General features: G+C 36.2%; 1 protein-coding gene across 1 annotated transcript; it reads left to right on the forward strand.

The window, feature by feature from the left end:
• The first annotated feature begins 3,448 nt into the window (after positions 1 to 3,448).
• Positions 3,449 to 10,886, forward strand: LOC107767923 (external alternative NAD(P)H-ubiquinone oxidoreductase B1, mitochondrial). Its single transcript, XM_016587036.2, has 10 exons — positions 3,449 to 3,688; positions 5,972 to 6,245; positions 6,754 to 6,960; positions 7,038 to 7,288; positions 8,085 to 8,304; positions 8,478 to 8,582; positions 9,353 to 9,616; positions 9,723 to 9,844; positions 10,359 to 10,478; positions 10,573 to 10,886. Exons 1-10 carry the CDS (start codon positions 3,609 to 3,611, stop codon positions 10,658 to 10,660), a joined length of 1,731 nt encoding a protein of 576 aa, XP_016442522.2. The 5' UTR covers positions 3,449 to 3,608; the 3' UTR covers positions 10,661 to 10,886.
• Positions 10,887 to 13,129: the final 2,243 nt, after the last annotated feature.

The raw sequence follows: 13,129 nt of genomic DNA on the forward strand, positions 1-13,129 counted from the left end.
AAGTCTAGGCAGAACCTATAAATAGAAGACTTCGAGATTTTTCACCATTTTCATCATTTTTTAGCTCGAATTTTGGGGATTTTGAGAGAGATTTCGGAGTAATCACTGAAGTAAGTTATTTGTGTCTATTTATCTTCAATAATAGTATTTTCCCACTGATTTTTACACCAAGTTGGTCAGTGTTTGAGGTGAAATTTGGGAGATTAGGGCTTAGAAATTGGAGAGTGAATTTTGGGTTTTTGGAGGGACAATTGAGGTCGAATTTTGATAAATTTGGTATGGTTAGACTTGTGAGTGAATGGGCTTTCGGGTTTTGTGACTTTCGTCGGATTTGGAGACGTGGGCCCGGGGGAGCGAGTGGAGCCGATTTCAGATTTTGGACTATATTTTAGTAGTTTTATTATGGAATTGATCCTTTTAGCCAACATTGATTATCTCGTACTGTTTGTGGGTAGATTCGGGGCATTTGGAGGCCGATTCGAGAGGCAAAGACATTTCAGAGTAGGATTTCTGTGCGATTGAGGTAAGTAACAGTCTTAAATTTGGTTTTGAGGGTATGAAACCCCGAGAATTGGTATGATGTGAATATATGGAAGTGACGCACATGCTAGGTGACGGGCGTGTGAGCGTGCACCGTGAGGGATTGTGACTTGGTCCGTCCCGTGAGACTGTAAAGTCGAATAGCCATTGTTATTACTTGTTTTTCCTTGACTTTGAGCAATTGACTGCCTTTCATATTAGAAACCATGCTTAGGCCATATGATATCACTGTTGGGACACACAGCGGTCGTATACTTGTTGAATTGACTGCTAATTACTGTCTTGTACTCAGTCACAGTCTTACTTGTGTGTTATATCTCTGTTCCCTCCCATTTCTTGTTGATACTTGTTGTATTCTCTGTTTGGGATAATTATTATGATATTCTGTGAGCCCGAGGGGCTGGAGAGGTTAGTGACTGAGATAGGGCCTGAGTGCCGAGCTGCGAGCTGTGAGGTATATGGATCGGGTTGTATGCCGCAACAAGCCTTTGGATTTTATATATATATATATATATATATATATATATATATATATATATATATATATATAAAATTGGATCGGGTTGCACGCCGCAATAATACTGGATCGGGTTGCACGCAGCAACAATATTGGATCGGGTTGCACGCTGCAACAATATTGGATCGGGTTGCACGCCGCAACAATATAGCGCTTAGGCTGAAGGAGCCCCTATGGAGTCTGTACACCCCTGGTAAGCGCATGTACCTATTGAGAGTGTGTATTTAGGGCTGAGAGCCGAGAGTATGAGCTATTGAGATGAGTTGAGTGACTACTGCCTTGAGAGGCTGTACTTGCTTTTATTTATTGTTGCACTTAGTTATTATCTGTTGTTGTTGTTGTGAAATTTCTAGAAGATTAATATCTGTTTTACTTGTGCTCGAACTGATTTAACTTATACCACCGGATATGAAAGCATATTCACTCTTTACTGAAAACTTTTAAAATGATCTGTATTTTTATAGCTCGCCACTGCTTCTCAGTTCCTTATTTAATTCTGTTACTTGCTGAGTTGGTTGTACTCATGCTACACCATGCACTTCATGTGTAGATCTAGGTGTGTACGGTTCTGGCGGTCGCTAAGTTCGTGCGCGAGCTGATTATCGGTGACTTACGAGGTAGCTGCCGGCGCAGTCCTTGTTTCTCCTTTCTTATTATCTTTTCTGTCTTGTATTGGAATTTGACACAGACTGTAGTAGACTCTATTTCTAGATAGGTTGTTAGATGCTCATGACTTAGTGACACCCCGATGTCGGGCTATCATTCCGCACTTGTGTTTTGGATTTTTACCCCGTTATTATGTAAACTTTCAGTTAGTTTAATTGCTTTAGCTCACTTCTGTTATATATTGAAAGCATATTGAGAATGTCGGCTTGCCTAATTCCACAATAGGTGCCATGACGACTGGTTCGGTATTTGGGTTGTGACAATGCCCCCTCCCCCCGTTAAAAATGGGATGTATTCATGCCACTAACATTACACTATTGGCTCATTTGTGTCATTATCCACTAACGGCTCTCACACCCGGTATTTATATTCTAGATTCTGGTTTTTTAGCCTTACAATTGCCATGTGTTGTTTAATTAGACCTCTTCCCATAACTCAACCCTACATCATAATAAAAGTATAGTTGATCATGTTTGTGTCTTCTCGAATGAACTTGAGTACATCTTTCAAAAGATATTTGCACAAAAACACTTAAATATTCAAGGGCTATGTGTCTTTGCTAAACTAAAATGGAATAACTTAATAACTTGTACAACTGAAGCAATAAAATTATAAAACTGACACAAAGTTTAAGGTGACTAAATTGAATGATGATTGAGGACTTCTATGTGACAAAGTTTCTTTCTTCCTCGAGTTACCTATTTAGGACCAATGTTATCATTTACAAAGCTTACACTTAATATTTTATTATTTGAACATAATTCTTAATATAATATTCATGTGATGATGTACACGCGCAACATGCGTATACTAAGACTAGTTTTGCATGGACTTCGTTATATACATTAGTATACTAAGTAGCTACTTCCAGTTTATATGAATGTGTTTCTTTTTAATATGTCTCGCAAAGAATAATCTTTTCTAAATTTTAAAAATACTTTAACTTAAACTATTTATTATTTACCTTTAATGACCAAAATTTATAACCATATAAATGTTATAAACTTTAAAAAATTTAACTGAGTTTATTATTGTTATTGTTATAAATATTATGACATAGGAGTATTTAATCGTGTAAGTTTCAAAGGCTCTTTTTAAGGACCCGTTTGGCCATAAATTTTGTCAATTTTTTTCAATTTTTTTTGGCAAATACATGTTTGTTCATAAATTTTATCCATATTTTGAAAAATTCCCAAAACCCAATCCCAAAAGAGTTGGTTTTGGCCCAAAATATTAATATTTTTAAAAATTGCCCCAAACTTTTGTATTTTATAAAAGAGTCCATCATTTATTATTTTGTAACAATGTTGTTTCGTCTTTTCGGTCATCTAATAGTGTATTATGTGATTCATTATAAAAATAATAATTTTGTACCAAATTTATTTATGTTCATGACTATGATTTGTGATAATTATAATGAATATTATTGATGAAGGTATTATTGAGTATTTGTGATTGTTTTTAGAATTTGTGGGTATAAGTCATGTTTCATGTTTTTTCAAAAAGAAAATATATGTTTTGAAAACTGATTTTCAAACACATTTTTATTTTCAAATTAAATTTCACCCAAATTAAATTTTTCAAAATAAATTTGAGAATATAGAGGAAGCTAAAACTCATTTTCAAGTAAACTAATTAGATGTGTCACATGTAAGAGTGGGATATTACCAATTTTCAAATCCCAAGTTTTGGACCAAAAAAGAGTTGACACGTTTTTTTGTAATCAGACAGACTTGTCAGAAAACTCAGTTAAAGCCTACTCCCTTTTCACATTCCTTGTTTAATTACTCAATTCACTTGATACATAGCTTAAAGCTGATTTGATAGAAATACTGAGAAAGTGTTAAATCCTTGAACATTTTGGTAAAGAGGAAAAAGAAGGAAAATGAGGGGTTTCACAAATCTAAGCAGAGCTCTTCGTAGCCATTCTTCTTACTCTAAACTTCTGCTTCTCTCTTCTGTCAGGTAATTTTGCTTCATTTCATTTCAATTTTTTTTTACATTTTTTTTATGAATTTTTATTGTGCTTGCTGATTTATTACTTGCTTCTTTGTTCTTTGTGTAATACTACACAATGTTGTTTAATATATTTTTGATTTCCGGTTTTTTCTTCTCTTCATTTTTGGGTTTTGATTTTGTACTAAACAGATGATTTCTGAAATTCCTTTTGACACTTGATCGAGAGAATATTTGTCCTCTTTTTTTTAAGGAAAAACTACACAGTATTTTTGGCTGACCGGCCAAATGTGTAACTTGCCCCTTCTTCTGCTTGCTTTGAAGTTTGTTATACAAGTTAGAAGGCCCTCTACTCTTAGATCTAAAGAAGCTAATGAACGGAAAAAGATAGTAGTTCTTTTTACGTTAAGTATCAAACCAATTAGGCAAATTACAGTTTCTTCTTTTAGAAAAGGAGACATTTTTGAAATCTCTATGTGAATTTGGGTGATTATATAGAATAATTATTCAGTCGGTAGATATTACTTGTTTAGCTGTTGCACGAGTATCCCATATAAATGGAGTATAAATTTTTTTTAAAATCATATATATAGTATTACGACGTATTGAGTTATAAAATCAAATAAAAGAGAAAATTATATGTTACTGAAAATGATGAATGTTGATCATATTTAGCTAGCTCAATAAAGGAAGAAATCCCCTACTCCACGCTCGTCCTCAAGTGCCTTATTATTTGATATACGAGTTCTGTATTTGCTTTAGAAGTGTAGATAGAGTAGCACCGTAGAGATGTAGGGCACGAAACCATGAAATTCAACTGATTTTTGAACATAAATTACAGTAATTTTGAAAATATTACTTACTCTGAATATGCAATCAAGCTCGACTGAAAGCTTGACTAATTTTCCTTTTGCTCTTCTTTAAGGCTGAAAGCTTGACTAATTTTCCTTTTGCTCTTCTTTAAGGCCTTCTTTAAGTAGAAAGGTCAAAGAGTGGCCAATGGTCGATAGTTAGACAATTCACTTCCTTGTTATTCTTTGCATTAACTACCAAAGTTATCTGATTGTCTTTTTCTTTTGGGCTTAGTTAGCTGAATATACTTGATATAAAGAAATTAAACTTTTAAGGTTGTAATAGTAATCTCTTCATCTCCTCCTTAGATTATTTGAACTTGACATGCAATTGTTAAATGTCCTTTCATAAGTATTTCTAGAATCTAATTCTGAGTTAAATAGTATAATAATGGTTGGTAGCAGGAAAATTTATATCTAATAGTATTTATTAGACTGTGTATTTATATTTTAGTACATAAATGTTATAGAATTAGTGTTTTTTTTGAAGGATAAAAAAGGTGGTTTAGCTTTACATGGATATTTTGTTCTATCAAACTTTTACTTTAGGTCTTCCCACTTTTACAATAGTAGATACATGTTCATTCCCCTAATCTAGTGATTTATCCAATTTGACAAATAAAAGCAAGTTAAACAAATGATTAAATTACAGCCAATTAGGTATACATATAAACCAATAGTTGAATGTGTCAAGGTGACCATTTGTTGCTAAGAGTGCAACAGCTGGTCGAAATAATGTAAAGTTGTATATAATAGTGTAAGCTCTTGGAGATCATTCTTTTTAATTTTTTGGAGTATAGTTCAAACAAATCGGATGCTTCTATAAAATAAAAATTGTGTCCTGTGGATTTAAAAGTGGTAGTAGATTATTTAATGAGCCATGCTTGATAAATGACAACAAAACAAGGGGCGATTTGCTCAAATAGGACACTTCAGGTGTCACTCTTGATTTTTTGACTCCGCTTGCCCCATTGGCAGAACTTCAACTTTAACAAGTGTTACCCCTCACTTTCCCCATGCGTAACACTTTTGACTTTTGACCTTAAAGGTTTGCCCATAGGGCAAGCGGGGGTTAAAAATCAAGACCATCCGTTTTTAAGGTCATTGGGTATAATTTCCTGCAAAACAATTTCACTTCATTTAAGAAGTTAGATGTGATCTGATTGGGTTTGAAAACTTCTGTCTCTTGACTACAAGGTCGTTATGGGTTTTTTACTTCATTCTTTGTGTTTCTTATTGTTCTAGATATATGCCACTTAAGTTGTATGAGGTGAGTTATGTTTATAGAATTCTAACAGTTCTAATCTACTAAACTATAATGACTCACTTGTTGCATTGAAGTTTAATGAATGAAATGCTATGATTCCTTCTGAGACTGATTTATTCTCCCATGTTTGATAGAGGATCTTGTTACTTAATACTTTTCTGCTGGTTGTTACAGTACCGGAGGTCTATTGGTATATGCAGAATCGAACATAGAGGGCAGAAAACAAGTTGAAAATAATCAGTCAGTATCAGAGAAGAAGAGAATAGTGGTGCTTGGAACAGGATGGGCCGGTACCAGCTTCCTAAAGGATCTTGATATTTCTTCCTATGATGTTCAAGTGGTTTCACCGCGAAACTATTTTGCATTTACACCACTTTTACCTAGTGTCACATGTGGAACAGTTGAGGCACGTAGCATCGTTGAGCCAGTTCGGAACATAATAAAGAAGGTAAGACAAGCTTCGATAAGGAACTTGTTTTGTATCTGGATCTCCAGTTTTTGTTTTCATGTCATTAGTAATTTTATATTGTACTCACAAGATTTTGTATGACTGGCTGACTGCATAGCTTTGTCCACTGTTTCTTAGAAAGATTCATTTGCCCCTACATTCGCTTGGTTTTTGATCATTTCGTTTTCGGTTGTTCTAACCTAGCCTGATGGAAGGGGAGTCTTGGAGCAACGGTAAAGTTGTCTCCGTGTGACCTACAGGTCATGGGTTCGAGCCGTAGAAGCTTCCACTAATGCTTGCATTAGCGTAGGTTGTCTACATCACACCCCTTGAGGTGCAGCCCTTCCCTCGACCCTACATGAATGGGGGGGCTGCCATAATCTGGTCTGAAGAATTTAACATTTAGTATATGCTAAGTTTCTCCTAGATTTGTCATTTTTAAAAAGCAGTTGTCTTATTTGAAGATTTTCTGCATCTTCCTGTTTAATTTTGTTATTTGGTCTGGCAGAGAAGTGGAGAAATTCAATTTTGTGAAGCAGAATGTCTAAAGATTGATCCAGAAAACAACAAAGTATTTTGCCGTTCTGGCATCAATGATAATTTGGTGGGACATAATGATTTCTCCCTACAATATGACTATTTGGTTGTAGCTGTAGGAGCTCAAGTAAATACTTTTAACACTCCGGGTGTCATGGAACATTGCCACTTTCTGAAGGTAGGATTCTCTTCCATATTTTCCGTGAAGTGCTAAATTTTCCTTGTCTGGAAATGAACGAATCATGTCTCGTACAGGAAGTGGAAGATGCTCAAAGGATACGGAGGACTGTAATAGATTGTTTTGAGAAAGCTGTCATTCCTGGCCAAAGTGAAGAAGAGCGAAGGACCAACCTCCATTTTGTTATAGTTGGAGGGGGTCCAACTGGAGTGGAATTTGCTGCTGAGCTGCACGACTTTGTTCACGAGGACTTGGTGAAAATATATCCTTCAGTTAAGGATTTTGTGAAGATAACACTTGTCCAATCTGGAGATCATATCCTGAATACGTAAGATGCACCATCCCTAGTTATACTTCTTCATTGCTTTTAATGTATGCCATGGCCTTTGTGTTGTCAATGTGATGTTGAAAGATTTTAAAGTAATGAAGATACAGAGGCGTGAAGAGAGCCCAATCCCTTATGTGGGGTTGGATGTGGGAATGGGGTGGATGGTTAAGTGATGAAGGACAAAGGACAAACCTAGGCTTGATTTTAGTTGGGGGGAGAAACTTGCAATTTGTGCTTAAAGCTACACGGCTCCACCTTGAAGATCTAGTGAAGGTTAAATAGTTTCTTTAAGGCCATATCTTTAATACATATATCTATTAGTTAATAGTTAACATCTTTGGTGAGCGGAGTTACCCGGAACATGAGCTGGTAGGAAGTGGTAGGAAGAAGCAGGTACCCTGTAGAATTGTCGAGGTGCGCAAGCTCGCCTAAACACTGTCAAAAGGTTTTGAACAGAGGAGTAGGGGAAAGGAATGGTGCCAGAAAGAATGAAGATCAAGAGTATACCTGTAGTGGAAGGGGGCTTTAGAGATCACATATTGGAACTACAAAGCTTACCAAATTCACATAATGGGCATATAATAATTTCTTGCTTGCAACAACTGGACGCACACATGTGGCATTTCATTCTTGGAGTAGCAAAACCCGAAAACGTTGTTGTTCCAGAAGGTTGTCATGTTAAATGGTTTGGATGATGGGATCTATTTTTAGATCATAATTTTGCTACTCAATTAAGAGAATATTAAGAATGAGATTGACTCAACAACTCCGAAATCATAATTTTGTTTCTTTGCAGATTTGATGAAAGAATAAGCTCATTTGCTGAACAGAAATTTCAAAGAGATGGAATTGAGGTTTTGACAGGTTGCCGCGTCATTAGTGTCTCTGATCATTCTATCAACACGAAAGTAAAATCTACAGGAGAACATGTTGAAGTACCCTACGGGATGGTTGTATGGTCAACTGGAGTTGGTACCCGCCCATTTGTGAAGGATTTTATGGAACAAATTGGCCAGGTATTTTACACCCTGTTCCCTTTGACTAACTCTTTCATGGGGCTTTCTTCACTAAATGCGTACTTAAACTTAAAGCTTTTTGCATGCCATATTCGGAGATTAAAATTTTCTGACTGGCAAGCTCTGAAATTCAATCTATTATGGCCACGTAAAATTTTCATTCCTTCTTGCAGGGGAAAAGACGTGTTCTAGCAGCTGATGAATGGTTTCGAGTAAAGGGCTGCAGCAACGTGTACGCACTTGGTGATTGCGCCACTGTAGATCAACGTCAAGTAATGGTAAATAAACCTTTGTTCAAATTAACTGAAATATTTAATCAATTCCTCTGTTTCTTTTACTTTTACCTTGAGCCGGGGGTCTATCGGAAACAACCTCTCTACCTTCACAAGGTAGGGGTAAGATCTGCGTACACTCCACCACCCCAGACCCCACTTTGTGGGATTGCACTGGGTTTGTTGTTGTATTTAATCAATTCTTTATCTATAGTTATTTTTTCAAGATTTTGACAGTTACATTCCGTGCTTTAGGTTCCACATGGATAATAATGTGCGTGTGTTGTGCCATGTATTTCCGGATGGGCGCAAGTGTTTGAAAAATGATTTTATTTGCTGGAGTGTTTCATTTTATCTTTCTTTCAAAAGTTGGATTTTTGGACATTCGTTCTAGAAAATGCAGACGTAGATTTCAATTTACTGAACTAGTCCCAACAACCTTAGAGAAGTATATCTTGATCACAGCCAACAAGAGCCAATAGTAAGAATTATTTCCTTAGTTTTTAGTGCCCATTCCTTATAAACGTCAGATTGAGCCAGTAGTTTCTGCTCTCAGAGTTAATCAATTTAAACTTCTTGATGATGGTTAGAGTATTTGACATCTTAACAGTATTATGAAGATGAATGGAAAAGAAACAACAGAAAATGAAATATATGCTGCATGAGGATGATTATATCCCTTACTTTCTTCATTGTTACTTTTGCAAGATACGAATCAATTCTTGCCTTTATATCTTCCCTCCTTAAAGTTTCCTTTGTGAAATTACGTGGTCTAGGAAGATATTTCAGTCATTTTTAAAGCTGCGGATAAGGATGATTCTGGAACTTTAACCATTGAGGAATTCCGAGATGTTTTGGAAGACATAATTATCCGTTATCCTCAAGTGGACTTATATCTAAAGAGCAAACATCTGTTAGAGGCGACAGACTTACTCAGGGATTCAGAGGGAAATGAAAGAGAGGAAGTAGATATTGAAGGTTTTAAGTTAGCCCTTTCTCATGTAGATTCACAGATGAAGAGTCTACCTGCCACTGCTCAGGTGCTTTCATATATAATTTGGATCTCGTCTCCCTTCTTTCATACTTCCCCTCTCGTTCACTCCATGCTTTGCTGTTGTTTCATTTCCTGTATTTTCACATGCTTAGGTTGCTGCTCAACAAGGTACATATCTTGCTAGATGCTTTAATCGCTGGGAGCAATGCAAAAGTAATCCTGAAGGCCCTCGCCGTTTCAAAAGTTCCGGCCGTCATGAATTTCTACCCTTCCGGTATAGCTTAACCTTTTTGGACATTTCTTTTCCTTTACTCGTTGCATGTAAGCATACTGGGAAAACTAACTGCCGTTTTATTATTCCACTTCTATACATGGTTCGTGCTATTATTTCCACATCTTCTAAAGGGGATGAAACTGAAGTATGACTAGAATTTTGTTCTCTACAAATTGGTCTTGCATACGACAGAAGTTTTTTGTTAAAAACATTTATTCTCTTTAACAAAAAGGAAGAGAAATGTGGTCGCCGGCCCTCCTCCATTTCTGCTTCTTTCTGCAGTGTGTTTAGTGTAGAGAATCATTGAATTTATACTTATCAGCAACCTCATTGAATTTATTAACTGCTCATGTGGTTTATTGGTACTCCTATCTTGGCTTGTAACCTCTTTATCCCGTTGGTACAAAGATACATCCTCATTAACAATAAATTCCCTTATGCTAGCATGATCAAATATCTAACGGTTTCAACTCTCTCTCGGTGATCCTTGGCGTAACAACGTGTGCCGTTTCAGGTATCGCCATTTAGGACAATTTGCTCCTTTAGGTGGGGAGCAAGCAGCAGCAGAACTTCCTGGAGACTGGGTTTCTATGGGTCGTAGCACACAATGGCTATGGTACTCTATTTATGCGAGGTGAGAATTTGATAGATTTCTTGATTATGACTTGCTTCTGATATTACATTGGTTATATATATTTCCTCCTTACTGCATTTTATTTGCATTTCAGCAAGCAAGTTAGCTGGCGCACAAGGTATTTAGTGGTCGGTGATTGGGTAAGAAGATCCATTTTCGGGAGAGATTCAAGCCGAATTTGATGAATTCAACCTGATTTAGAAGGTGTGCTTGTTCTGCATTGTTTATGCTGATATCCAGTTACAGTTCTAGCCGGACATCAAGTTATGGTTTTCAAAGAATGTATGTATCACTCGCTACTGAATCCATATTCTATTAGTTCCTAGAGAAATATACTACGAATGATTCAAATTTGATTGTATTCATTTGTGTTTCTAATTAGCAATTAACTGAGTTTTGAGGCTCCAATTTGCATTAGGGTAGGTTGTCTACGTCACACCCCTTGGTATGCAGCCTTTCCTTGAACCCTACGTAAATATGAGGATACTTTGTGCACCGAACTGCCCTTTCTGTTCCCCTTCAAAGAAAATAGATTACTTATTCCGAGTGCAACTTTAAGCTCGATTTTACAGCTATCGTTATGGGTGCTACTTGTAAAATTATCCGAGAATGATCTATATCCATATGTTCATTGTTAGCCAAAGCCTAAGGGCTCGTTTGGTACGAGGGATAAGGAATAATTAATCTCGAGATTAAATTTGAGATGAGTTTATCCCACGTTTGGTTGGGGATAAAATTGTGGTATAACTAATCCCGGAATAAATTATTCCGGGATTGTAGTGTTTTTTTTATCCCTATGGGAGGGTAGGATAATTATTTATGGGATAACTTGTTTCCCAACAAAACGACTCCTAAAGGTGCCCAAGCTCCCGCCTCCTTAACGTGAGTTCGCCTATCAAGCGTGATGGAAAAAACTTTCCCGCACCTGATATTTATAACAAATTAATCAACATATGACATGTGTCTTTTACATGAATATTTATCATGGTTAATTTATGTATATTTTCACTTCTATAGATTGCTTCACCACGATTAACTGATTTAGTATTGTGTTATATTTAGTGTTGTGTTGTGTTATACAATACCAGTATTATATTTCTAACCTTTAATTTTTGTTAATTTATGGATGAAGTGAAAAATGCATGCTTTCCTTGAGCTAAACACATATGGTCTGACTTCTTCAATCCTTATTTCTACTTAGGGGCTAGGCCTGAATTTATAGTCATTGAGTCTGATGAATATATTTTTGTTAGGGGAGGCTGATTTTCTTGACGTGAATAATTCACTGTCACGACTAATTCAGATTTGTTAGAAAGTCTATCATAGAAAATTTTAGCGCTTCTCTTATCATTGAGGACTTCATTTTTAGAGCTCAAAACTTCTAATTAAGGACAAAGATACCTTCATGATCATTTTTATGTGCTTGGCTCGTGAAAAAGGAATCAAGCTCGAATGTCACGGATATGTTGAAGACATAATTAAATAAAGGTAACACACTTCAATATGATGAACAAATTATTTTACCTCAAATTTTATGATTCAACGTGTTTTATTTAACAGTATCCATAGCCGCACCTAGCAATTCCAAGCACGGGCGAAACTATGTGCGGATGAATACCCTTTGCTAAAAAAATCTAAAAAATAAGTTAAAATATTATTTTTTGGCTGTGCACTTTGATTGAATTTTTTGGCTTCACCGCTAATTCCAAATCACCAAATTACACGAGCTAAATGTTGAAAGTAGCAAGTATTAGAAAATGCGAATAAGTTGTGAAAGTGAAGGTGACAGCAAAGTCATACTATGATTCTTGGAAGACTTATGATCTTTATCATCGAACCTGTTTCGTTTTAATTATTAGGTTTGCAATTAAATATTTTTATATATTTAATAAATTTTCTAATATAAATACAAAGTTTAAGCAATAGCTACTGGGTTCGTCCGAACCTATCACTACTACAGTACTGCCTCCGCCCCTACCAACCCCGATTTCGTATAAATCCATGGGGGCTTTACATAGAAACAAAATAGAGAATATGTGGTGAACCATATAAAACAAACCAACTAAACCAATGTCCATTTCCTCATTAGATTTAGCCACTTTAAGCCAAATGTAACAACTTACAAAGCCAAGTGTAACACTTACAACGAAGTACGATTTCCACAACTCTTTCAATCTCTGTTCTTCTGTTGCTCGCCTATTAGTATATATTAGTACGTCCCCTGGAAAAGAAATTAGGACTAGTTCAAGGGTTTCACTGAAAAAAGAGAGAGTAGAGTTAGAGGAAGAATCGTGATGGCGGTCGGAATCGCGCCTTCTATGGCAAGTTCCACGGCGGAATCCGGCAACGGAGGCGGAATGAGATGGTTTTCTATCACGGTAGTAGGTGCTGGGGAAAAAAGCATGCATTGATAATCAAAAGAGTAGATTGAGGGAGGCTGAGAAAGTTATGCACCTTATCTGTTGGGGGCCTAAATAGTTTATTTCTTAAATAGTTCGAGTCACCCAAGAGTAAGGTGAGGAGTTCTTGGAGGGAGGGAGCCGAGATTATATCGAAAACAACCATTACACCGTAGGGTTGGGGTAAGGGGGTTGGTGTTGTTATTGAGTTTTGAGAATAAAGAATCTTTCACTAGAAAACGGTTTAGTTCT

The sequence above is a fragment of the Nicotiana tabacum genome, chromosome 23 (genome assembly GCF_000715075.1).
Source record: "Nicotiana tabacum cultivar K326 chromosome 23, ASM71507v2, whole genome shotgun sequence".
NCBI lineage: Eukaryota > Viridiplantae > Streptophyta > Magnoliopsida > Solanales > Solanaceae > Nicotiana > Nicotiana tabacum.